Here is a 27,603-nt window from a genome sequence, read left to right as displayed (position 1 = left end):
ATATTTAGGAAAAGTGGAATTAGCCACATTTTACAGATAAAGAAAATGAGGGTCAGAGAGAGGAAGTGACTTGCCAAAGTTACACAGTTAATATTAGAATAGAGTCCAGGTCTCCTGCAAAGGACTCTATTTTTAATCATCAAACACATGAACAGGCAAAACATACAACTTAAGGTTTTTGTTTTTTTTTTTTTTAAGATTTTATTTATTTATTTGACAGAGAGAGATCACAAGTAGACGGAGAGAGAGGCAGGCAGAGAGAGAGAGAGGGAAGCAGGCTCCCTGCCGAGCAGAGAGCCCGATGCGGAACTTGATCCCAGGACCCTGAGATCATGACCTGAGCCGAAGGCAGCGGCTTAACCCACTGAGCCACCCAGGCGCCCTACAACTTAAGGTTTTTGTGAATGGGGAAAACATTCATATATATCCTTCAACAAATCATTAAATTAAACAAATACCAATGTTAACTTACTAATGGAATGATGAAGCTTTGTGTCAGTTCCAAAAAATAGCGTCGGAGAATAACACTTTGAGCCTCAGAAGGACGTTTCTGTTGTACACCCTTAAAAGAAAAAGCAATGAAAACTTACATTCTTTGTAAAGGAATATAAAACAATGCGTAATTATAGTAGCTCAACTGATACGTAAATACATACTTTTACTTGATTTAAAAAAAAAACCCAGGGCGCCTGGGTGGCTCAGTGGGTTAAGCCTCTGCCTTCGGCTCAGGTCATGATCTCAGGGTCCTGGGATTGAGTCCCACATCGGGCTCTTTGCTCAGTGGGGAGCCTGCTTCCCTTCCTCTCTCTCTGCCTGCCTCTCTGCCTACTTGTGATCTCTCTCTGTCAAATAAATAAATAAAATCTTTAAAAAAACAAACAAACAAACAAAAAACCCCAGGACTTCATCTTGAAGTAATTTAACCTGAAGTGCACTGTGCAATATGCTGTGAAAAAAAACCTTACAGCAAAACATCACGTGTTCATCCCACACTTAAAAGTATCAGTTTATAATGAACTGTCTTTATTTCACACTTGCTGTATGAGTATTATTTAGATTTTCCAAAAAATGCTAACTATCTCCTGTTGGATGCTAAGCTATCTCACAGAAGAGCCCATGACTTTTTCACTTTAACTCCCAAGTTTCTTAAAGACTGCCACTAGTTGGTAGCTGCAGCCTTACATTTCACGCCCATAATTATTGCCACTTCTGGTTTTTATGAAGCTTTGATTCAAAAGAAAGACGTCATTTCGGGGCGCCTGGGTGGCTCAGTGGGTTAAAGCCTCTGCCTTTGGCTCAGGTCATGATCTCAGGGTCCTGGGATCGAGTCCCGCATCGGTCTCTCTACTCAGCGGGGAGCCTGCTTCCCTCTCTCTCTCTCTGCCTGCCTCTCTGCCTACTTGTGATCTCTGTCAAATAAAATCTTAAAAAAAAAAAAAAGAAAGACGTCATTTCCCATTATCATACATAATGCACATACTGCCTAACTGGATATTGCTTACCTGCATAATGAAATTTAAGTTAATAATATGAGCAAGGAATTACCTTCTGTAATTGTTTTACGATTTCTTCATCTCTACTTAAATATGGCTTATAAGAAGTATAAACTCCTAGAAAGTAAAGAAAATATGGTAAATAGTAAGACCCAACTACATACATAAGTATATATTTACAAATTAATAAAAATAATAAAATATAATAATAAAAATCAATACCAGGTTTAGAGTCCAGAGTCTTTAGGTTCTTCAATTTTTTCACTTTAACCTGCTTAGGAATTTCACCTAAAGGAAATATCATAAAGACTCGTATAATTATTCAAGATTTACATGTTACAAAACTGGAATTTTATAAGATTAATAATCCACTGTTTATTACTTAGTCAGGGATCTTGTAGCTAAAGTTTTCTTTAAAAAAAAATTTATCTACTTACTAAAGAAAGAGAGAAAGAGAGAAAGAGAGAGCAAATACATGTGGGGGAAGGGGCAGAGGGAGAGAGAGAGAATCTCCAGCAGGCTTCATGCCCAGCGCAGAAGCCCACTGCAAGGCTGGATCTCATGACCTCAGCCAAAATCAAGAGTTGGAAACTTAACCGACTAAACCACCCAGGCGCCCCTGAAGTATTTTTCTTAACATCAAATAATATTTTCCAAAAAAACACAACAAAACAAAAAAACAAAAAAAAAACACAATATTTTCCTGATGCTTTATTCCTGGTACTTTAAAACTAGCTAAATGCTGGATTATTATAGCATTACAGAAAAAAATGTGTGTAAATTATATAAAATGGGTATTTGATCTTTCATTAATATCTATCATTATTTAAAACTTCTCCATTTTTTCACTTAGCTTGTAATTTAAACTCTGTGTGCCAAAGCCATGAAATTGATAGCCTATGCGCCAAATATTAATACCCTCGAAGAGTAAATGGAATTACAAGCAACTCAAAAGTTTTTTTCTGACACTCCCCAAATTGTTTCTGCACTGTAGAAACTTACACTGCCACCATGTGGTGACAGTGTGTGTCACAACCACAACCTCCGGAGCAGGTCAGCTGTGAACAATCTACACAGCATACGCTGTGGTTCTTGTCTGGGGGTCAGAGAGGCTACTCTCTAAACAACCCTCCAATCAGCAGAAAAGTGCCTCAAGAGAAGCACTTGAAAGTGACATAAGCACACTAAACTTAAGATACTTTTTCTTCTCCTTTCTCCGTCCTCCTTCTCTCTGCCTAAGAGTAAGAGGACCTAAGAACTGAAAGACAAATCTGGAGATTATCTAATTCAAGGCTCTGGATTGACAACATATTTTTGTTTAAATTGTTTTATACATCTAACTGCTAACTACAGCTATCTCTTGGGGTGGAACAGTAGGAACACAGAGCATTTTCACTTGTAATCTTACACTGTTAAAAAAGTTTTAAAAGCACGTACTATGGTAAAAACAGGTATTTCTGTAAACTCTCTACTTTGAAATAATTTCAATCTTACAGAAAAGCTGCAAGATAATAAAGATGCTACTCTAATTTTATCAACTGCCCCAATACCTTTAGACAGACCCTTCTTAAAGAAGCCACTATCATATACATGCAAACTAATATTTTCACCAATTCAGTAAATATTAGGAAATGCAAGATACTGGAAATAAAAAAAATAAAACAACTAGTTCCTGGTAGCAAATAGCTCACAACCTAATGGCAAAGTAAGATAACAGAGATACATGACAATATAGAAGGGTACGTGGTGGGATAAAGTTATGAACAAGATACTATGGACGCAGTGTGTTGGCTAAAGAGGAGTGAAAAAATTTTTTGAGGTTTCCTAAGGAAGTGATATGTCAGCAGTCTTATACAAGAAATAAAAAGTTATCCAGGAAGAAAAACAGCTTTTACACAGAGTTAAGTCCAGAAGCATGAAGGGCATGTTGCCCAGTTACGCATAATGGTAAGGATAGTAATAGCCACCATTTACTCAATCCTTATTTGTGCCGGTCCTGGTCTAAGAATACTGCATGAATGAGTACATTTAATCTTCCCAAAGAAGTAGGTCTTATCGTCCCCACCACACAGAAAAAAGAACTAAAGCACTAGAAGAACTACTGACCTGGTATGCACCAACACTAGCTCTTTCCTGCCATCATCCACTCTGGTCAATACCCAATGCAGACAGGTCGCTAGCTCTAGAGAACCCATCCAAGGACACAAAGATAACATGCTTGAACTAGAACATGAAATTAAGGTTGTCTAACTCCTGAACCATCACTTTTATCCACTATGCTACAAAGGCAGGAATGGAGGGTATGCGAAGAGGGGCAGGAGATGAAGTTAGAGAGGTATTTAAAGGTCGAATCTAGAGGAACTATAAAGATGTCGGACATCTCAGTGACAGAGACAGAAAGCATGGGCATGGGGACTAGTGGATGGGAGAGTAAGCAGAAAGGATCAAATCTGCATTTAATACACTCGCTGACACCAGGTGGTGATGATGTAAGCCACAACCACAGGCCTGAGCCACAGATGGACAGGTCTCCTGAACAGGTCAGCTCGCTTACACAAAGGAGGGTGAGGTGAAAGAGAAAGCCCAGAGGATAAAATAGAAGCATTGTGGAGGGACACCTGGGTGGCTCAGTGGGTTAAAGCCTCGCATCGGGCTCTCTGCTCGGCGGGAAGCCTGCTTCCCCCTCTCTCACTGCATGCCTCTCTGCCTATTTTTGATCTCTGTCTGTGAAATAAATAAATAAAATCTTAAAAAAAAAAAAAAAAAAAACCAACAGCATTGTGGCGTACTGCTCCTGGGTAGATACAGAACCTGAAATAAGACAGGTGCAGCAAGGAAAGAGAAGAGAGGGAGCTACTAGAGCTCAAAACCAAAAGGCTTTGGGGACAGACTGAGAGAACAGCAAACTCCAGAAACACTCAGATTGCCAGAACTTTTAAAGATTTTAATTTACTTCTTTTAGAAAGAGAAAGTATGTGTGCATGAGAGCAGGGAAGGGACACAAGGAAAGATGGAGAGAGAATCTCAAACAGACTCAAATAGACTCCAGGATGAGCTCAGATCCTGACTTGGGGCTCGATCTCACAAGCCTAAGGTCATGACCTGAACTGAAACCAAGAGTCGGATGATTAACCAACTGAGCCCCCCAGCCCCTCAGAATGTTTTTGATTCATCAGCTCATAGTTTTTACTTTGTCAATGGTAGAAGACATTGACAAACGGTGCTGACAAATTCCCATGTACCAATTCTTTTTTTTAAGATTTTATTTACTTATTTGATAGAGAGAGACACAGCGAGAGAGGGAACACAAGCAGGGGGAGTGGAAGAGAGAGAAGCAGGCTCCCGGTGGAGCAGAGAGCCTGATGTGGGGTTCGATCCCAGGACCCTGAGATCATGGCCTGAGCTGAAGGCACACGCCTAAGGACTGAGCCACCCACGCACCCCTCCCATGTAAATTCTTATGAGAACATCTCTCATCTTGACTTTTGTGGTTGTGCTTTCCAGAGCTCAGAGAAGATTCTCATCACAAGATCTGTAAAACTCTTGTCCCCTTAATAAGTACCGAATTAATACCTACTTAACTATACAGATAACTAAATTCAACTAATTTATCTGCTTCTGACTCCAAGAACCCAAACAGCATGTTTAAAACCATAATGGTTTGAATAAGTCTAAGTATTCCTGCCCTTATTTTCTGTTTCCTTCTGCTCTGAGTCACAAAGGACTTGCAATTATTCTATCCACCAATACTGTTTATTAACACATTCTTTTCTGAAACTCACTGTGCAAAAAAGAACCAAGTTTCAGAGGGGAGAAGAGTTAGGCATGTTTCATATATTCTCATAATCAGTAAGTTCTGGGTAATAATGAAGACAGGTTACAACCATATCTGTCTTTTTAAAAAGGAAAAAGCCAAAAATAAACCCGCTTGTGGTAATCTTCACTTAGACAATTCCCCTCTGACTCACTGGCTCTCTTCAGGTGTAAGATGTATACTGATCTCTAACCTTAGCCATCATCATTCTTATACTGTAGTATGTAATAGCTATAAAGAAAATTAGTCATGAAGATACATTGCCTATTACCAAAAAATTTTAATGAGTATTTGTCAGATGGCTTTGCGATACAAAAACAAACAAGTGTCTGCAATGAACCCAGCTGTCTACAAAGAACCCAAAAGTTATTCAGGGGTGCCTGGGTGGCTCAGTCAGTTGAGTGTCTGCCTTCAGCTCAGGTCATGGTCCCAGGGTCCTGGGATGGAGCCCCGAATCGGGCTCCCTGCTGGGTGCGGAACCTGCTTCTCCTCCCTCTCTGCTGCTTCCCTGCTGTTGCTCCCCCTGCTTGTACTCTCTTCTTCTCTTTATTTATTTGTAAATAAATAAAATCTTAAAAAAATACTTATTCAATGTCTGTTATGTACAATGCATATTAGAGAGGGTTTAACTTTACTAAATTAATAGTCATCACCATTGTACTTCTGTATATAGGCATTAGAATCTTCCACATTTAGGCCAAATATTTTACCTTTAGTGAAATCACCAAACCCAATTTCTGGTCAGAAATTATCAGTTTATAATTTGATCCAGTATACACTAATAGAATTACTTTTACTTTGAGGAATATTTGTTAAGTACTGACGTCTTAACATTGAATGTCTCTTTTTAATAGAATTTGGGTGAACTAAAACTAGGTATAATCCAGAAGAAAGAATCCCTTTATAACAGCAGGAATGATCCCTCTACAGGGTTAAAACTAAAGGTATGTCTCTGGTAAAATTATGAATCTCAGTTTTGCTGTGCCTTCCCTACCAGTCCTGCAGAAGATACTTTTTCTGTAGTTTTACTGACCCTCTCAGATAGTCTTGAATTTTCAAAGACAGAATTCTAAGAAGGACTGTTGTGTTTCACAACTTGTGCAGCAAATGCAGTGCTCCTGGTCTTGAGATCAATAGGCAGAAAAATGCCACAAGATATACACGCAACAGTCATAAATTAAAAGATAAAGGGATTTTCATGAATATGAAACCAAAAGCAGAGACAATAAAAGAAAATACAGAAAAGCTGGACTTTTGATCAAAACTTGAAACTTTTACATTGGGGAGAGTATGTGAAATGTGTAAAGCCTGATGATTCACAGACCAGTACCCCTGGGGCGAATAATACGTATGTTAATAAAAATAATTTAAATGAAAAAAAAAATTAAAACTTTTGTGCATCAAAGGACACTATCAATGAGAGAATGACAAGACAACTCACAGAATGCGAAAAAATATTTACAAAGCACTTATCTGGTAAGGGATTGGTATCCAGAATATATGAAGAACTCTCACAACTCAACAATAACAAAACAACCTGATTAAAAAAGGACTTGGAAAGATAATTCTCCAAAGAAGTTATTCAGGTGGCCAATAAACACATGAAAAGAAGCTCAACATTACTAATCATTAGGGAAATGCAAATCAAAACCACAGTTAAGATAACAACTCATACCCATTAGAAGGGCTACCATCAAAAAAAACACCAAAAAATAACAAGTGTTGGCAAAGATGTAGAGAAACTGATACCCTTGTGCACTGTTGGTGTGAATGGAAAAATAAAAACAGTATGGCAGTTTCTCAAAAACTTAAACACAGATAGCTATATGGTCCAGCAATCCCACTTCTGTGGATTCATACTCAAAAGAAGTGAAAGCAGGGATTGAAAGAAGTATCTGTACACCCATGTTCACAGAAGTGTTATTTGCAATAGCTCAAAGGTGGAAGCAACCCAAGTGTCCACTGACAGATAAATAGATAAATAAAATGTGGTACCATGCACACAATGGAATATTATTGCCTTAAAAAGGAAAGAAATTGACACATTACAAGATGAATAAACCTTGAGGACATTATGCTAAGTGAAATAAGCCAGTCACAAAAGGACAAATAAAGCAGAATTCCACTTATATGAAATACCTGAGTGGTCAAATTCATATTGACAGAAAGTAGACACGTAGTTGCCTGGGGTGCGGTGAGTGGAGAAAGAAGTGAATGGGAAGTTATTGTTTAATGGGTAAGGAGTTTCAATTTTGCAAGATGAAAAAGAGCACTGTGAGTAAATGGTGGTGATTATAGTGCAACAATGTGAATGCACTTAATGCCACTTAAAGAATGGCTGAGTGGAGTGCCTGGATGGCTCAGTTGTTAAGCGTCTGCCTTTGGATCAGGTCATGATCCTGAGGTCCTGGGATCAAGCTCCATGTCCGGCACCCTGCTGGGCGGGAAGCCTGCTTCTCCCTCTCCTGCTCCCCTGCTTGTTCCCTCTCTCGCTGTGTCTCTCTCTGTCAAATAAATAAAATCTTTTTTAAAAGATGGCTGAGAAGGTAAATTTCATGTTATGTGATTTTACTGCAATTTTTTAATAAAAGATTTTATTTATTTGTCAGAGAGAATGCGAGCGAGCACATGCAGGGGGAGCAGCAGGGAGAGGGAGAAGCAGACTCCCCGCTGTGCAGGGAGCCGGATGTGGGCTCAATCCCAGGGCCCTGGGATCATGACCTGAGCCAAAGGCAGCCACTTAATCGACTCAGCCACCCAGACATCCCACCGCAATTAAAAAAAAAAAGCGGGGGGGGGGAGGGAATGAAATGCTTCTGATTCTTCTGCATGATATAACATAAATGAACCTTGAAAACAGTGAGATAGGCCAAATAACAAAAGGCAAATATTACACGATTCCACTTATACAAATATGTAGAAGAGTCAACTTTATAGAAACAGAAATTAGAATAAAAGTTACCAGGGACTGGGGGATGCAATAACTGGGGAGCTATTGTTTAAATGGGTTTTGGATTTGGGTGAACGACATCCAAATCCTTCTGCTTGGGATGACGAAGTTCTGGAACTGGATAGTGATGAGGGCTGCACCTTATGAATATATCTAATGCTACTGTGTTATTTTAAAAATTTTTTTATTTAAAATTTCAATTTAATTAACATATAGTGTATTATTAGTTTCAGGGTAGAATTTAGTGATTCATCAGTTGCATAGAATACCCAGTGCTTATTTCATCAAGTGCCCTCCTTAATGCCCATCACCCAGTTATCCCATCTCCCCACCCACCTCCTAGGTGAACTAAATCCACATCCTTCTGTTTGGGATGATGAAGTTCTGTAAATGGATAGTGGTGAAGGTTGCTTATTATGAATATACTTAATACCACTATATTATTTTTAAGTGAATTAAATACTTAATACTTGTTAAAGTGGTAAATTTTAGGTTGTGTATATTTTACCACAATAAAAACAACTTTTAAGGTACGTAAGGGAAAGTATCATAAACACACCAAACTTAATGAAATTTTGCACTTCTGTTAAGAATTGTGTTCAGGGACGCCTGAGTGGCTCAGTTGTTAAGCGTCTGCCTTTGGCTCAGGTCATGATCCCAGGGTCCTAGGATCGAGTCCCGCATTGGGCTCCCTGCTCAGTGGGAAGGCTGCCTTTCTCTCACTCCCGCTGGTTGTGTTCCCTCTCTCGCTGTGCCTCTGTCAAATAAATAAATAAATAAAATATTAAAAAAAAAAAAAGAATTATGCTCATATAAGACCTGCCAGTCCCAGAAACAGACACTAAAGTCTTGTCCCAAATCATCAAACTACCGCTGGTGCCTTTGTTCATAACATTTTTTCCATTAACTGAACAAGGACCAAACTGAGCACACTGGCAACCTCTAGCATTTACTCCTCAGTGACTACCAAGAATCTATAAAGCATAATGCTTCCATATACCACCATTGCTTTCCTGTAGAAAAAAGGATACCTGATGAAGTGGTCCAAATTATCTGGTGATAGAAATAATCAGAGATAACACAGCTGAAAATAAGGTCTAATTATTCCATATCTGCCTTCATTCCCACTTTGAAAAAGCAATTCAAAAATTGTCCCCTCCACTCCCTTGGTCCTAGGTCTTCTTTTTAAAATGGTAACTTCACTTGCCTGAAGACGCTTCTCAGAGTAACAAGAATATTAACTAGCAAGACATCACAAGAAAAGAAACCAGACTGATATCCCTCATAGACAGGGGTGGAAAAATGCTCAACAAAAATAAGAGCAAATCAAATCCAACAACATATAAAAAGGATTATATACCATGACCAAATGGGATTTATCCAAGGAATATAAGGTTGGTTTAACATCCAAAATGCAAATAATATGCTATATTAATAACCGACAAAAACCACACGACAATCTCCATAGATACAGAAAAAGCATTTCACAAAATTCAACACCAATTCATGATAATCCTTCCCAGCAAACCAGAAACAGAAAGGCACTTCTGCAATCTAATGAAGGACATCTATGAAAAACCTTTATCTAACGTCATAATTAGACTTGTATACTGAAAACTACAGGGGCACCTGGGTGGCTCAGTTGGTTAGGTGTCTGCCTTTGGCTCACATCACGATCCCGGGTCCTGGGACAGAGCCCCACATCAGGCTCCCTACTCGGTGAGGAGCCTGCTTCTCCATCTCCCTCTGCTGGAGCCCCTGCTTGTGCTCTCTCACTCTCACTCTCTCTCAAATAAAAAACAAACAAAAGAAACCTTTAAAAAGAAAACTACAAACATTGTCAAGAAAAATTAAAGAAGACCTAAACAACAGAAGACATCGCAAGTTCCCAGATCAGAAAACACCAAAAACAAAATCCCGCGAATTTACTGCAATCCCTATCAAATTTACACAATCCCTATCAAAATCCCTGCTAGCTGTCTGCAGAAATTAACAAAGTGATCCTAAAATTTGTATGGAAATGCAAAACACCAAGGATAACCAAAACAGTTTTGGAAAAGAAGAAAATTATTAAAAGACTTCCACTTTCTGATTTCAAATCTTACTATAAAACTATAGTAACCAAGACACTGCATTAGTGTTGCTTTTCCACAGAGGTACCAATGAAATCCAATAGAAAAAAAGATAGTCTTCAACAAAAGTGCTAAAGTAACTGAAGCGCAACATTCAAAAAAGATTATTTTGGACCCTTAAGCCACAAAAAAACAACTAATGTGGTTCATAGACCTAAAAGTGGGTGCTAACATAATAAATAAAACTCTTAGAAGGAAACACAGGAGAAGAAAATCTCTGTGACCCTGCATTGGGCAATGAGTTCTTAGATACACTATCAAAAGGCTAATCTATAAAAGAAAAAAAAACCTGATAAACTAGACTTAAAATTAAAAATATTTTTGTAGATACCCAAACTGAGGGGTTAGAGGTGAAGGAAATGGATGAAAATGGTCAAAAGGTACAAACTTCTAGCTATAAGCTAAATTAAGTACTGGCAACGTGATGCAGATACATGATGACAACACGATGACTATAGATTATAGTTAACACTGCTGTATAGGATTATAATCCTGTATAGGATTATACAGCAGTGTTAACTATTATATTATATTTGATTACATTTGAAAACAGCTAAGAGTAAATCCTGAACGTTCTCATCACAAGGAAACAACATTATTTTCCTTTTATTTTTTTGGTATCTGTACAAGGTGATAGATAATAGCTGAACTTATTGTGGCAATCATTTCACAATATATGTAAGTCATTATGCTGTACATCTTAAACTGACACAGTGTTGTCTGTCAAGTATACCTCAATCAGACTCGGGAGAAGAAACACTTTTGCTCTTCAAAAGAAACCATTAAGAAAACAAAAAAGAAACCAAATATTGTAAGAAATATTTGTGAATCACATGTCTAAAAACAGACTTGTATCCAAAATACATAAAGATCTCTTACAACTAAATATTAAGAAACCTAACTAAAAATTGGCAAAAGATTTCAGTCAACACTTCATCCAAGAAGATATATGAACAAATAGATGAAAAGATGCTCACCATCATTTGCCCTAGTAAATACTAGGGCATGGCAAATGAAAACCACTATCTCAAACCTACTGAACGGCAATAATGAAAAACACAGACAGTATCAAATGCTGGTGGTAGAGATGTGAAGAAACAGGAACCCTTATGGGCTGCTGGTAAGACTGTAAAATTAGGGGCACCTGGTTGGCACAGTCAGAAGAATGTGTAGCTCTTGATCTCCGGGTATCGGTTGAAGTGCCAACCTAGGTGTAGAGAATATATATATTTTTTAATGATTTTATTTATTTATTTGACAGAGATCACAAGTAGGCAGAGAGAGAGGAGGAAGCAGGCTCCCTGCTGAGCAGAGAGCCCAATGTGGGGCTTGACCCCAGGACCCTGGGATCATGACCTGAGCCGAAGGCAGAGGCTTTAACCCACTGAGCCACCCAGGCGCCCACGTGTAGAGAATATTGTGTTATGTGAAATAACCCAGTCAGAGAAGGATACCATATGATTTCACTCATATGTGGAATTTAAGAAACAAAACAAATGAGCATGGGTGGGGAAAAAAATAGAAAGGCAAAACAAGAAACAGACTCTTAACTATAGAGAACAAACTGATGGTTACCAGAGAGGTAGGGGGGTGGGCAATGGGTGAAACAGGTGGTGGGGACGAAAGAGGGCCTGTGATGAGCACCAGGTGACGTATGGTGGGCCACTTTGGAAAACAGTTTGATGGTTTCTTATAAAGTTAAACACACTACTTTACCAATGATTTTATGCAGAAGTTCCTCTACTTAAAGCTGCGACAAAGATAATAAACAGTAGTCAACTATATCACAATTAATCAGTCTACATTAATAGGACAAAACCATAAAAATAAATGTCAATACTAAATTAACATTTTAAAAACTGTTTCTTATCTTCTCATAGCTAAAACTCCGGTGACTGCTGTGTTCTAAATTATCATTAAATTAGAGAGGACACCAGTGAAATGGCAGGTGACTATGACATTTACAGAATGTCATGAGTCAGGAACTGTTTAATCTTCCAGCAGACAAAGAATGTGAGGCTTAAAGAGGATGTTCTGCCTAAGAAGACACAGATCTGACAGCCAAGGTGAAGCTATGTGCTCTTTCCTCCACTTCTTAAGGTTTCTAAGGATTTCAGCATAAGATTGAGTCTAAATAATGTTCATAAATAATATGACTTCGATTGTTATTGCTTGGGGTGCCTCGGTGGCTCACTTGGTTGAACGTTAGCCTTCTGCTCTGGAGTCCCAGAATCAAGCCCACTTTGGACTAGCAGGGAGTCCGCTTCTCCCTCTGTCTCTCACCTTGCTCGTGCTCTCTCGCTCTCTCTCTCAGTCTCAAATAAAAGAAATAAAATCTTTAAAAATAAAAAAATAGTTACTGCTTGAGTTTAACATATCTATTTAGATTTATGTATATATCAGAAGGGATGTCTCATAAATTATTAAATAATATTTGAAATATACCTGTATATACCAAAATAAATCTTAGAAGTAACACATCATAAAGTTACTTAAAAATATTTCCAGTATCTCAAGTCTCACTAATTCAGTAGAAAATTCAGGAATGTCCAATGCGGAATGTCAGAGATACCATTAAATTGTCATCTAAGTTAACAAAACTTCAACCTCTGAATTAATTTACTCATTTAAATCATTTATTAAATAGTTACTATGAGTGGGGTGCCTGGGTGGCTCAGTGGGTTAAAGCCTCTGCCTTCGGCTCAGGTCATGATCCCAAGGTCCTGGGATCTCTGCTCAGCAGGAAGACTGCTCCCCCTCCTTCTCCCTCTGCCTGCCTCTCTGCCTGTCAAATAAATAAATAAAAATCTTTTTTTTTTTTAAGATTTTATTTATTTATTTGACAGAGAGAAATCACAATTAGATGGAGAGGCAGGCAGAGAGAGAGAGAGAGGGAAGCAGGCTCCCTGCCGAGCAGAGAGCCCGATGCGGGACTCGATCCCAGGACCCTGAGATCATGACCTGAGCCGAAAGCAGCGGCTTAACCCACTGAGCCACCCAGGCGCCCCAATAAATAAAAATCTTAAAAAAAAATAGTTATTATGAGCAGAACAGCAGCTCAAGGAAATAACAGCTCAAGGAAAGCACAACCTCTGACCATTTCCTTAATCAATACCACTATCACAGAAATGTGTACTTTTTTTGAGACCTAGCAGAGAATTTTGTGCCAAATTGAATAATTCTATCTTCCACAAGGTTTTATTCAAGCAGTGCTGGAAATCCCTGTTTAATTGGGCTTATCCGTATACAAAAAGTTGCTCAAATTTTTGAGGTCTTATTATGTTATAATTCATTCCATGTTTATAACACTAGAAGTACATTTTTTGATAGGAGGACATGATGGGTTATGCATATAAGAATCTGTATATTTTAGTGGGAAGTTAGACTCTTCTCCAAAGACCCTTATTCAGATTGCCTCCAAAAAGGTTACCATCAACATAATTAAAAAGTAATCAAGAGGGGCGCCTGGGTGGCTCAGTGGGTTGGGCCTCTGCCTTCGGCTCGGGTCATGATCCCAGGGTCCTGGGATCGAGCCCCACATCGGGCTCTCTGCTCAGCGGGGAGCCTGCTTCCTCCTCTCTCTCTGCCTGCCTTTCTGTCTGCTTGTGATCTCTCTCTCTCTGTCAAATAAATAAATAAAAAAAAAATTTAAAAAAAAAAAAGTAATCAAGAGATGAAAACAAAGTGGAAGAAATGAACCTGCTCAGCCAAATAACATACTAAAAACAAAACATGGAATTTATACTTTACCTGCAGGTTTAAGGTCTCCTATTCGAATAATGTGTGGCCAATGCTGGAGTGTTTTCGCAAAAAAAGGGTTGGTTACTCCTAATATGACAGAAGGCCTACATAAAAACAAAACAGAAAAAAAAAGTGAGGAAAAAGACAAATGTTCCAGTGAAGAATAGTTTATAATTTCTTTAGATTGAACAACAGATTATCTTTTCCTTCACTCAATGCATTATGTAACAACTATATGCCAGGCACCCTGCTTAGCACTAGGCAAGTACAGGTGAAAAGACACAGTCTTTTTAAAAGCATACAGAAAGAAAGGCATACATACCCGATTACAATGCCAAAATCAGGAAACAGAGAAGGTGGTATAAAACATACGACAATTACCAAGGAGAAACTTGGTCACTGAAGACAGCTGAAGACAGCTTCCCCAGTGGCGCCCGCGTGGCTCAGCTGGTTAAGCATCCGACTCTTGCTTTCAGCTCAGGTCATGAACTTGGGTTACTGAGACTAAGTCCCATGTAGGACTCTGCACTCAGCAAGGAGTCTGCTTGAAGATTCCCTCTCCCTTTGCCCCTCCCCGCCTTGCCTGTGCACATATGCTCTCTCTCCCTAGAACAAATAGATCTCTAAAAACAAAACAAAACAAAACGAAAAAAAAAAAAACCAAAGCTTCAGCAAAGAGATAATATTCACACAAAGATATGGAAAATGAATACAAATTCTTCCCCAAGTGGATAAGTGAGGTAAAGGTAATCCAGAACAAATAGTAGAAGCAAAGCAAAGCAAAGAAGTGGGATCATGGTGTGCTCGAAGAACTACAAAGAGCTCAGCATTCCCACAGAATAAAAGAAGAAGGATTAAGAGTCAGAAATGAAAGTAGCTGGGCAGGTGCTGGCCAGATTATTAAGTACCAAGTTAATATGCTACAAAGTTTATGAAGTGCCAAGTTAATATGTTAAGAAGTTTAAAAATCTTGTAGGCTAATGGAAGGTACTAGAGAACCAAACGGAAGGAAGTCACATGAATAAAAATATAGGAAGATCACTCTAGGGGAAATTTGGAAGATGCCCTACAAGGAGGGGAAGGGGTCTGGGAGAAAGCAACAGCAGATATGACAAAGACTGGAAACAGTAAGACTGGGAAGAGACTTTTAGAAAGCAGGTAACAAATGTTATTATGAGAGAGATTTTATGGTGTTGAATTGACAGAATTTGGTAAAACTTGATGTGGGACATGTAAGAAGGAGAAATTTACGACAATTTAGATTTTTTATAACTAAGTAAAAAGTAGTACCATTCATAGGTTTAGGGAAGAAAACAAGGAAACAGAAAGAATTCAGTTTATATACATTTAGTTTCAAGTGCAATTAAGATGTCAAGGTGGTAAAACAGTTAAAAAAAAAAAAAAAAAAAACCCAGAACAACAAAACCCTGGACATAGAGGTCTACAACTTGCAAAGATTTGGGCTAGGCAGATAAATTTCAGTCATCAGTATATGGGTCTTAACAGAGGCTACGGGTACAGAAAGATTGCTCAGAGAGAGGGGTGACTGGGTGGCTCAGTTGTTAAGCATCTGCCTTTGGCTCAGGTCATGATCCCAGGGTCCTGGGCTCCCTGCCCCCGCATGGAGCTCCCTGCCCCCACATCGGGCTCCCTGCTTGGCAGGAGGCCTACTTCTCCCTCTCCCACTCCCCCTGCTTGTGTTCCCTCTCTATCTGTCAAATAAATAAATAAAATCTTTAAAAAAAAAAAGACTGCTCAGAAAGAATTATCAGTCTGAAATCAGATCCCAGAACACAGGCCTGGAGAACACCAACATTTAAGGTGCTGGCAGCAGACCTCACTGCACAGGAGATTGAGATATAACACCAGAAAGCCAGGTGAGAGTGGCATCAAGGATTTAAATGCTTTCAAGCTTGGACACCTGGGTAGTTCAGTCAGTTAAACGTCTGCCTTTGGCTCAGGTCATGATCCTTGGATCCTCGGATCAAGTCCTGCACTGGGCTCCCTGCTCAAGGAGGAGCCTGATTCTCCTTCTGCCCCTTCCCCAACTCGTGGGCTTGCTCTCTCTCTCAAAAGTACATAAAATCTTTTAAAAAATGCTTTCAAGATCAACAGCTTAAATGTTATAAGAAAGGGAAGGTAGAAGAAATAGGGCAATAATGTGCCTGTGGGGTTGGGCAGGGAGAGGGTCTTGATGGCTCTGGCCAAGAATGTCTTCACTAGAAGTGGAGAAATCAACCTGCAACAGACTGAGAGGCAACCAGAAAACCAAGAAGTAGAGACAGTAAATGGAAATTTGTTGTTGTCATTTTAGAAATTTAGCTGTTAAAAGAAAGTGAGCAACAGAGCAAGAGCCAAAAGGGAAAGGGTAAGATAATTTTTTCCCCTTTGACATACTGGGAAGCACTTTCATGTTTCCATGCTAATACAATGAAGAGGAAGAAGGTAAAGGAAGTTACAGATCAACAAGAGATAACTGGGGGCGCCTGGGTGGCTGCCTTCGGCTCAGGTCATGATCTCGGGGTCCTGGGATCGAGTCCCGTGTCGGGCTCTCTGCTCGGCAGAGAGCCTGCTTCCCTTCCTCTCTCTCTGCCTGCCTCTCTGCCTACTTGTGATCTCTCTCTGTCAAATAAATAAATAAAATCTTTAAAAAAAAAAAAAAAAAAAACAAGAGATAACTGATGCTCTAAGAGGCCCTGAGTAAGGCAAGAAAACAGATGGCTATTAATGACAATACAGCTTCCACTAATAAATAAAATCATTCAAAGAAAACAAGATTGACTATTGAAATGGACAAGTATTTTAAGCAGCTCTTCAAACCTTCTTTTATAAAATCAAGATGCCAATAAATTCAAGATTTAATTTTACATAACTTGGTTATACAGGTAATACTTGGTCAATAGTAGCTGTTTTGTTTACTCACGGGGCTTGAGTACGAGTAGTATATTCTTTGAATTCACTGTCATGAATAGTGAAATAAGGTCGGAAGTCACTGAAGTACTTTAATGGAGAAATACAGCTGTGGAGCAAGAAGAACAAAATTAAAGGCCCTACTCAACAACTATAAAACATCAATACATATAGTATCCCCACAATGGGATTATTAATTTATTTATTTCAGTGAATAGCAAACTCATTTTAGGAAACCAGAAAGACAAATGGAAATGCATAATAACGTGGAATGATGGGCTGAAAGAACAGTGGACATGGGGCAGAAGATGGGGAGAAGTTCTGGCACTCCAATAACCCAGTTATGTCTTTTACTAGACACTGACCATTCATGCAACTAATACTTGTCAGGTACCAGCTTTGTCTAAGTCAATGAATGTTTGTTGCTCAGAAAAACCAAAACATGGTTCCAGCCCTCATGGAACCTGAATTAATTCTCTCATCCATGAAACGGACTATAATGAGCACAGCTTTATTACAAGAAAGGGGGTTGTGTGCAAATATATCACAGATGGAAAAATTCTGCAACTACCACTGTCAGGAACCCAATATACTCACTTAACAAGTGCCAATACAGTCTCTGACGACTCCGATGGTGATGGTGCCATGACCACGAGGGGCTCCCCCAATAGGACCAGCTCCCAAAGCATCTGACTATGAAGGAAAACTGGGCAGAAACACCTGAAAGATATTGTATACAGTAGAAGTGTTATTTATCCAACTCTGTTGTTTTCAGTTCTTAGATGATCATTCTAAAAACTTCATACTGATATAAATTCTTCCACCTATTTGTACCCCGTTGTGACATACAAATTCTTTAGACTATGCTGATGCGTAAGTCCTTTTTATACATATAAAAACATACCAGTTGACTCATTCCAATTTTTAGAAAATTAAATGCAATATACTGATATATAAAATGGCTAACAGATAATAAAAACATGTAGAATAATTATTAAATTGTACCATATGGAAGGCCCATCTCATCAATACTGCTTCCTTACATCTGAGTTTTTTAAGATTTCTTTATTTATTTGAGAGAGTGAGTGAGAGAGAGAGAGCACAAGCAGGGAAGAGAGGAAAAAGCAGGCTCCCCCCGAGCAGACCCAAGCTGAAGACAGAAGCATAACAACTCAGCCACCCAGGTGCCCCTACATTTGAATTTCTATTCTAAATATTTTAGAGAAAACAAGAAAAATTAATTTTCCAAAGGATGTTTACTGGATTACTTAATTTAAAAGCTAATGCTTGTGGCACCGACACGGCTCTGTCAGTTAAGCGTCTGCCTTCAGCTCAGGTCATGATCGTCCTGGGATTGAGCCCCAGGTCGGGCTCCCTACTCACTGGGAAGCCTACTTCTTCCTCTCTCTCTCTCCCTGCTTGTGTTCCCTTTCTCGCTCTCTGTCAAATAATAAAACTTTAAAAAAATAAATAAAAGCTAATGCTTTTGGGGAGCCTGGATAGCTCAATGGGTTAAATGTCTAACTTCAGCTCAGGTCATGATCTCAGGGTCCTGGAATCAAGCCCCACATCGGGCTCCCTGCTTAGCAGGGAGTCTGCTTCTCCTCTCTCTCTCTGCTGCTTCCCCTGCACATGCTCTCTCTCACTCTTTCAAATAAATAAATAAAATCTTTAAAATATTAATAAATAAAAGCTAATGCTTTCAATATTAAAAAATGATGAAAACAAATCACAAGGGGAGATCTAATGCCAAACAGAATGATTTCCTGGGCAAATACTTCCCTTACAGAATGCTCCATATTTCTATAGTAGCCCTGGAATTAGGTGGAAGTCTATTAGGACACAAGTCTGGTACATTACTTAGCCTCAGACATTTGGTATACTTATTTAGTAATTTCCTCCTGTTAGGGTAACGATTTTTCCTAGTAGATTAGAGAATATCTATTTATAAAAACCATAATCTTCATAGTTGAAAACATATACACACACAAGAAAGAGAAAGGAAGGAAGAAAGAAAGGAAGGAAGAACATGTAGTTTAAAAAATATGAAACAGATTTGTAAAATGGAAATTAGGGAAAGTTAATTTTAACTATTCAAAGGCAAGAAAACAAATGTGAAGGAAGTGCAAGGAAAAAACAAAAACAAAACAATAAACAGTTCAAGGATAAGCCAAAGCAGTTCTTCTTCCTTTCTTTCCTAAACAAGTGAATCCTAAAGCAGACATGGTGCATGGTAGGCATCTCTGCCATGAGGGAAAGAAGACGTGCTGGCTCCGAGCGGCGTGTGAGGACCTTTGTGAGACATCCACGTGGAGGAGGTGGCTTCCTGGGGGGCTGTTGGAATGTGGTGAAGATGTACATGTGTGGAGGTGATCTGGACTGGGGTGACAGAAGGCAAGAAGTTATGAGAGGCCTGGAGGGGCAGTCTGGTGTGGAGTGTCAGAACCAGAGTGTGTTGAAGCTGTCCATGCTGGGACACAAGATCAGGGGAAATAGGGTGTTCACATGGAGAGGTGGCCTGGAAAGAGGCATAGGAGCACAGCAGGGTATGGAGGGCATTCCTGCGGGGGCTTCTCTAGCATTGGGAGCCAGATCACAAGCAAAGTAAGGATGGCACCCATATGGAGAGGAGGCCTTATGTACAATAGAGAAGCCTAAATGGCATGGGAGGGTAACCACATGGGGGTCAATCTAGCATGGAGCAGAGCATGAGAAGGTAAGGAAGGTATCCATGAAGAAGGGCAGCTGGGTATGGAGTGTCAAAGCCCAAAAAAGGGTAAGAAAATTATTTGCATAGAGGAGAGAGTTTAAGCAGAGATGAGAGACTGGTTACTAATAGGGACTGATCAAATAAATTAATTAATTAAGGATAATAGGAGGTAGTCCCTCAGAAAGGGAAAAGAAATACAAATATAGAAAGGGAGAAAACTAGAATGAACCCTGTCTTATAGGACTGGAATTGGGGGTAGTAGTATGACTTTATGCTTTTTAATATATATGGATTTGGAAATAAATACATATGCAAAAATGTGTATTATATATGAGTATGTACGTATGCATCCCTTTACAAATATATATATATATACTTCCTAGCTCTGTCCACTGAGAGGGCCTAAAATCAATGACATCCCAATAGCACTGAGCACAAGTAGTACCCAGACCTTGGCTTCTGAATCTTATTCTCCACTTTAAAATAAATAAATAAACAAATAAAGCCAAGGCTCTTTGGAGAAATGGCTGATTCCAGGTTCCAGGGCCAGGGAAGGAAACACACAAGATAATCTTCGAATCAAGAGAACTGAAAACATATGTCCATACAAAGGGTTATATACAAGTGTTCATAGTAGCATTACACATAATAGCTAAAAAGTAAAACTGTCTGAATGTCCTTCAGTGGATTAATGGATAAACAAAATGTATATCCATACAATGGAACATCATAAAATGAAGTAATGATTCATGTTACTGCATGTATAAACCTGAAAATGACATGCTAAGTGAAAGAATGTAGACATAAAAAGTCACATAATTTATGATACTATTTATATGGTATGGCCAGAATAGGAAATCTATGGAGACAGAAGGTAGATTAGTGATTCCCAGAGGCTGGGGAGGAAGGAAGAAATGAGGACTAACTGCCACTAGGAACAGGGTTACTTTTTGAAGTGATCAAATATTTTAAAGATTTTATTTACTTATTTGACAGACAGAGATCACAAGTAGGCAGAGAGGCAGGCAGAGAGAGAGGAGGAAGCAGGCTCCCTACTGAGCAGCGATCCCGATGCAGGGCTCGATCCCAGGACCCTGGGATCATGACCTGAGCCGAAGGCAGGAGCCTTAACCCACTGAGTCACCCAGGCGCCCTGAAGTGATCAAATATTTTAGAACTAGAGAGTAGTGAAGCACAACTTTCTGAATATAGTAAAAACCACTGAACTGTATACTTTGAAAGAGTGAATATTATATTATGTGAATTATGTATCAGTTTTTTAAATTAAACACAAAAAGACAAACTTGGAACATCTTTTCTTTTTTAAAGATTTTATTGGGACGCCTGGGTGGCTCAGTTGGTTGGACGACTGCCTTCAGCTCAGGTCATGATCCTGGAGTCCCGGGATGGAGCCCCGCATCGGGCTCCTAGCTCCCCGGGGAGCCTGCTTCTCTCTCTGACCTTCTCCTCGCTCATGCTCTCTCTCAAATAAATAAATAAAATCTTAAAAAAAAAAAAAAAAGATTTTATTTACTTATGTGTCAGAGAGATAGAACACAAGCAGAGGGAGAAGCAGGCTCCCCACTGAGCACGGAGCCCAGTGCAGGGCTCTATCCCAGGACCCTGGGATCATGACCTAAGCCGAAGGCAGATGCTTAACCAACTGAGCTACCCAGGAGTCCCAAGACTGGAACTCCTTATAGACAAAAGCAAGTAAGTATTTAAAGAATGACAATATATTAAAAAAAAAATAGAGGCCAACTTGAAGTGAGACAAGTCTCACTGGCCAAACTGGGGACAACTGAAATAGCAAATGAGAATAATGGACTTTAATAACCTGTTGAATAAAACAGGAAACCAAGAGTCCATACAGATATACACAGCATGATGTTTCAAAGTATTTCTACAAATTCTTTGACACTGTCTTTAAAACATGGAACCTAATTCTCCCCTCCTTAGCTTTGAACTAGTTTAATGGCTTACATGTAATGAGCAGAATAAGGCCAGTATGCAAGTTTGAAGGTTAGGTCATAAAAGACATGGTGGTTTAGCCTTCTCTCAGATCACCTCTGAAAGCTCTGGGAACATTCAAGCTGCCCTATGGACAGGTCCACATGGCTAGAAATGAGGCCTCCTGTTAACAACCACAAGGAATCGTGACCTCCAGTCAGCAGCCAAGTAAGTAAGCCTTTTTGGGAAACAGATCCTCCAGCCTCAGTCAAGACCCTCATGCCCTCCTTGTCCAACTGACAAAACCAGGCCTGATATCTTGACTGCAACTTCGTAAGACATCTAGAGCTAGAACCATCTAGCTAAGCCGTTCCTAGATTCCTAACCCTCAGAAACTGCATGAAGTAATATTTGTTCTTTTAAGCCTCATAGTATTGGGGTAATTTATTACATAGCAATAAATAACTCATATACATAGTTTCAAAGTGCCTCCCAACAGAATAGTTAATCAAAAAGGAAAAGGAGTAGTTTATCATTGAGAAGCTTGGAGAACACCACAAAGTGAACATCATCAGTAACAAGGCAAACTAAGTCCCTGCCAAAGACACAGAGCTCGCATTTAATCTCAAGTAAATCCCAAACAAACCTAAACTGAGGGACTTCCTGCAAAGTAACTGTCCTACAATCCACAAGAAGCTCAGGTGTGTGAAAGGAAGACTGAGGAGCTATTTCAGACTGAAGGAGAGAGACTGAAGAAGCATGACAAGTAAATGCAACAGATAATTCTGAACTAGACAGTACTGTGACAACTGGTGACATACAAATTAAACGGTATTAATTTATCAACATTAATTTCCCAATTCTGATGAATTTATCCCAATTGTGTCTTTATTTGTAGGAGATAGACACTAAAGTATTCAGAAATGATGAGACAACAGGTCTCCAACTGACTATCAAGTGGTATGAGGAAGTAGTCCTCTGAACTATACTACTACTTTTCTGTAAATTAGTGACTGTTTCAAATTTATATGTATATATACACATATGTATATATAACTACATATACTGTGCACATATACACTTACATATACATTTACATAAAATTTTGAAACAATTACAAATTTATAGAAAAGTGGTGAGTGTGTGTGTGTGTTAAGTATATATTTAATAGTGGCATACCTATAAGGTATTAAAGCTGCAAATTACTTTTTCTCAAAAGTATTGTGATATATGATAAGTAAGGGCATAAACAGATACCCAGTAGAGTTACAAGATAGAGCACTCTCTGAAACCCCTGAAATTTTCTGAAACTTTAGAAATACCTATTACAAAAAGTTTTATTGGGGAGGTAAGTATTAAATATTCAAGAAAGAAACCCTGTCTCCAGCTCTAAATTTAATAAATATAGGTGGTAGACATCTAATTAACTGCAGTATAAAATTACTAAAATGAGGGTCTATAGGGAAATTACAGGGTATTTTTTAGCACTACTTTCATTTCCCCATTCTGGAGTGCCATGCTTTATGCTAAGCTCCACTGCCTCTCTCAAAAGAGTCATCTCCTAGAAAAAAAATCAGAAACTTACTCCAAATAAATAAACAGATGAATAAATAGATACATATATAACTAGACAAGTAAATAACTAGATAAATAACTAAGCAAGTAAATAACTAGATAAATTTTTTTCCAGAAAACATAGCTTGTTGTTATAATCTTAAAAGCTAAAAGAAACTAACACGTTATCAATGATATCAGACACATTTTATATAGTAATAGACTTTTACAGTCTTTGAAACACAAAACACCCCTAGCTGTTATCTACTCTGCCAATGGGGTAGAAAGCCAAGATGGCTTCGTTCTCAAGATGGGGGCAAGGAGGAACATGACGACACATAACTGGTATGCCCCTTGCATCAGTATGAGGAACCAATAGCAAACATCATCAGGTAAAATGTCCTTGACTCTAGACAAGAGAATGTGTTTCTTTCAACAGAGAACTGTCCCTCAACTCTAAGCCCAACTTAAAAGCTTAATGAGAAGACTGTGGGATAAAGAGAGCTGACACCAAAGTCAGGGTCCATGTACTAGTATAGCTGAATGAGACTTGACCTGGCACAAGGAGGGAGATGAGTGCCTACACTGAACTGCATTTTTTTTTTTAAAAGATCTTTTATTTATTTATTTGACAGAGAGAGAGAGATCACAAGTAGGCAGAGAGGCAGGCAGAGAGGGAGAGAAGCAGGCTCCCTGCTGAGCAAGGAACCCAATGTGAGACTTGATCCCAGGACCCTGGGATCGCGACATGAGCCGAAGATAGATGCTTAACCAACTGGGCCACCCAGGCATCCGTGAACTGCATTTCTGCCACTCAGTTTCAAACATCTTTCCAGGTCTCAGTCCTTTGCTCTCAAGCTCACTCTTGGTATAAAAATATCACCTTCAATATAAGTGATAAACATTTAAACTTTTATTCACATGAATAAATGTACAATGTAAGCTCTCCACACACAAAATGAAGAGTGCTGTCACTAAGCTGAGTGTCAGACACTAAGCACTTGACACAGCGCTATCTGTGTGAGCCTATTATTGTTCAACTATCAGTTTTCTCACCTCCTGAGCAATAAGAATAAAAAACAACAAACTCACTTGTTCTACTTTTTTAAAGATTTTATTTATTTATTTATTTGAGAGAGAGAGTGCATGTGAGAGTGATGGGGAGAAGCAGAGGGAGAAGGAAAGAGAGACTCTCAGGCAGACTCCCTGCTGAGCCTGGAGCTGGACACTGGGCTCAATCACATGACCCTGACTGAGAGCATGATATAAGTGGGAGCCATCCAGGTGTCCCCAACTTGTCCTACTTTAAAAACAAGAACATGTCATTTAGGGGCGCCTGGCTAACTCAGTGGTTCAGTGTCTGCCTTCAATTCAGGTCATGATCCCAGATCCTGGGATCAAGCCCTGCACTGGGCAGGGGGAGAGGTAGGGGGGAGGTCCCCACTCAGCAGGAGGCCTGCTTTTCCCTCTCACTTGCCCTGTTTGTGTTCCCTCTCTCACTGTCTCTTTCCCTAACAAATAAACAAATAGGGCTGCCTGGGTAGCTCAGTGGGTTAAAGCCTCTGCCTTCGGCTCAAGTCATGATACCAGGGTCCTGAGATGGAGCCCCGCCATCAGGCTTTCTCTCAGCAGGGAGCCTGGTCCCCCTCACTCTCTGCCTACTTGTGATCTCTGTCAAATAAATAAATAAATAAATATCGTTAAAAGAATAAAAATAAAAATAAACAAATAAAATCTTAACAACAACAACAAAAGAACATGTTATTCATAATCACGAGAAAAGACACATGCTAAAAAAAGTTTTAGTGGTATGAATACTTAATTACCACAAAAGTAAAGATAACTGATAATAAACTGAAAAGCATCAAGATTTGCACCCAGCAGTTCAAAAGAAAATATGTCTAGTAATCAAATTCTATACTAACTCATGCCAATTCTTTAATTTTTTAAAATGAACAAAGTGTCAGAAGTATAAATAGTAGGGGTGCCTGGGTGGCTCAGACGGTTAAGGGGACTGACTCTTGGTTTCGGCTCAGGTCATGATTTCAGGGTCCTGAGACTGAGCCCTATGTAGGGTTCTGTGACACTCGTGGAGCTGGCCTAAGATTCCCTCTCCCTCTGCCCTTACCCACCCACTTGCATGCAGGCGGTCTCTCTCTGTCCAAAAAAAAAAAGTATAAATAGTATGCATCCTTCTTAGTATATTTTTCCTGTGATAACTATTCATTTACTTTTCATTCTAAGAATGCTACAACATCTAATTTTAAAAAGATGTCAATTTGTTTTTAAGTAAGATTTATAACGTTCATACAGTAAATTTCACACTTAACAAAGATTTAGAACACGTCCATCACTCCAAAATTCCCCTCATCTTCTTTGTAGTTGATTCCCCACCCCCATCCCCAGCCAACCACTGATCTGATGTCTGCCCCTTTTCCAGAATATCATATAAATGCAATCATTCAGTAAGCAGCTCTTTAAGATCTGGCTCCTTTCACTAAGCATAATGCTTCTGAGTCATCTATGTTGCAGACTGTATCAACAGTGCACCTTTTTTTTAGTTGCTAAGTAGTGTTCCATGCACATGCATGAATCACAATTTGTTTATCCAGTTACCAGTTTATGGACATTTGCTATGTTTCCAGTTTTAGGCTGGTATGAATAGAGCTGCTATAAACATTTGCATACAGGCCTTTGTGTGGATATGTGCTTTTATATTTACTGGGGTGAATTCCTAAAAGTGGGATTACTGGGTTGCCCTAAAGCCAAGTATATAAAACAAATCAAGCATACAAAATAAATCACTCTATGAAGCAATATTCCATGCAGTTTAAAGGTCACATACACACAAAAATCAAACCCACAAAAATCAAACCAAAAATCCCATTCTAAGTCTTTTACATGACTCCTGATTGCTTGTATTACTATTTAATAACTGCTCGGCAACAGCAGTGGTTTCTCAGCCTGGGATACACATCACAACCACCTAGGAGCTGGGACTTGCATACCAGTCCTAAGATTTCTATTCAGCTGTTCTGGGTAAGGCACAGGCACTGGTACGTTTTCCTTTTCTTTTTTCAGTGCTAGATTCACTCTCCCTTTTTTTATTTTGCATTTTGAAAAATTTCAAACATACAGAAAAATAAAGACAATTATGTAAGAACCACCATTTATATATCATCTAGAGTTAACACTGTTTTATCATTTTTACTTCATTAATTTTTTTCTTACTAAAGTATTTTAAGAGTCTTAGTTTCTACCAACTGAGTTAATTGGGCACTTCTTACCGAAGTATTTAATTTTATTTTATTATTATTTTTTAAAGATTTTTTTTATTTGAGAGACAGAGAGAGTGAAGGAGAGAGCAGGAGCAGAGGAGGGGAGGAGAGGTGGAAGGAGACTCCTGACTGAGCAGGGAGCCTGATGCAGGACTCGATCCCAGGACTTCAGGAGCACTACCTGAGCAAAAGGCAGATGCTTCACTGACTGAGCCACCCAGGTGCCCATTACTGAAGTATTTTATCTATCTATATCTATCTATCTATCTATTTATTAAAAGATTTTATTTATTTGAGAGACAGAATGAGAGAGAGCATGAGAAGAGGGAGGGTCAGAGGGAGAAGCAGACTCCCCACCAAGCAGGAAGCCCAATGTGGGACTCGATCCTGGGACTCCAGGATCATGACCTGAGCTGAAGGCAGTCACTTAACCAACTGAGCCACCGAGGCACCCTACCGAAGTATTTTAAAATGAAAATTTTCATCTCAAAGTACTTAAAAATGCATCTCTAAAAAGTAAGTCCATTTTCTTACATGATTACAATGCCATTCTCACATCAAACCAAACAAAAAATAATTTGTTTCTACCACGTAATACCCAGTCCATATCCAAATCTCCCTGTCAAAGCTCATAATATACAGTAAGGGATGAACTACTGATTTACAATATATGAAACATAATGACTACTTTCTTCCAGTTTTTTCCCCTTTCTCTTCCCATTTTTATCCACAATTAAGAACATTCATTTCCTAAAGAAATTTAAAACAATATCACAAAGTAAAAGAGAAAAGGCAGTTAATAAAATTTACCTGAAAAGATCCACCTCATGAACAGTAGGTAAAATAACAGATATATGTGTGTCTGCCTGAGATAAAAAAGAAAAAAATACAGAAAATGTCACTAAAATTTATAGAAATTGATTTCTATCATTTATCTCTTATAAAATATCTATCTTATAATCAATATCCATCTTGTAATCTATCTTTTAAGATTCTCTTCCTCCAGAAGCAGCCACAAAGAGAATAGGTCTTACCAATCTCCCCTAACACAGTACAATGTCAAGGATGACA

At 38.9% G+C, this 27,603-nt stretch overlaps 1 protein-coding gene across 3 annotated transcripts in view; it reads right to left on the bottom strand.

Moving 5' to 3' along the window:
- DENND6A (DENN domain containing 6A) overlaps positions 1–27,603 on the bottom strand; it is a 60,981-nt gene that overhangs the window by 6,878 nt on the left and 26,500 nt on the right. For all 3 annotated transcript variants that reach the window (XM_045078586.1, XM_045078591.1, XM_045078598.1), the window contains 7 exons: positions 27,343–27,398; positions 17,638–17,760; positions 17,054–17,149; positions 14,140–14,234; positions 1,716–1,781; positions 1,546–1,610; positions 473–562 (listed from right to left, as the gene is read on the bottom strand). In XM_045078586.1, the coding sequence (XP_044934521.1) occupies positions 473–562; positions 1,546–1,610; positions 1,716–1,781; positions 14,140–14,234; positions 17,054–17,149; positions 17,638–17,760; positions 27,343–27,398 (591 nt within the window). The remainder of the gene's footprint in view (positions 1–472; positions 563–1,545; positions 1,611–1,715; positions 1,782–14,139; positions 14,235–17,053; positions 17,150–17,637; positions 17,761–27,342; positions 27,399–27,603) is intronic.

This window comes from Mustela putorius, unplaced genomic scaffold, assembly GCF_011764305.1.
Source record: "Mustela putorius furo isolate JIRA1106 unplaced genomic scaffold, ASM1176430v1.1 tig00000095_pilon_pilon_pilon, whole genome shotgun sequence".
In the NCBI taxonomy this organism is placed as follows: Eukaryota; Metazoa; Chordata; class Mammalia; order Carnivora; family Mustelidae; genus Mustela; species Mustela putorius.
This window is presented reverse-complemented; position numbering and strand designations above follow the sequence as displayed.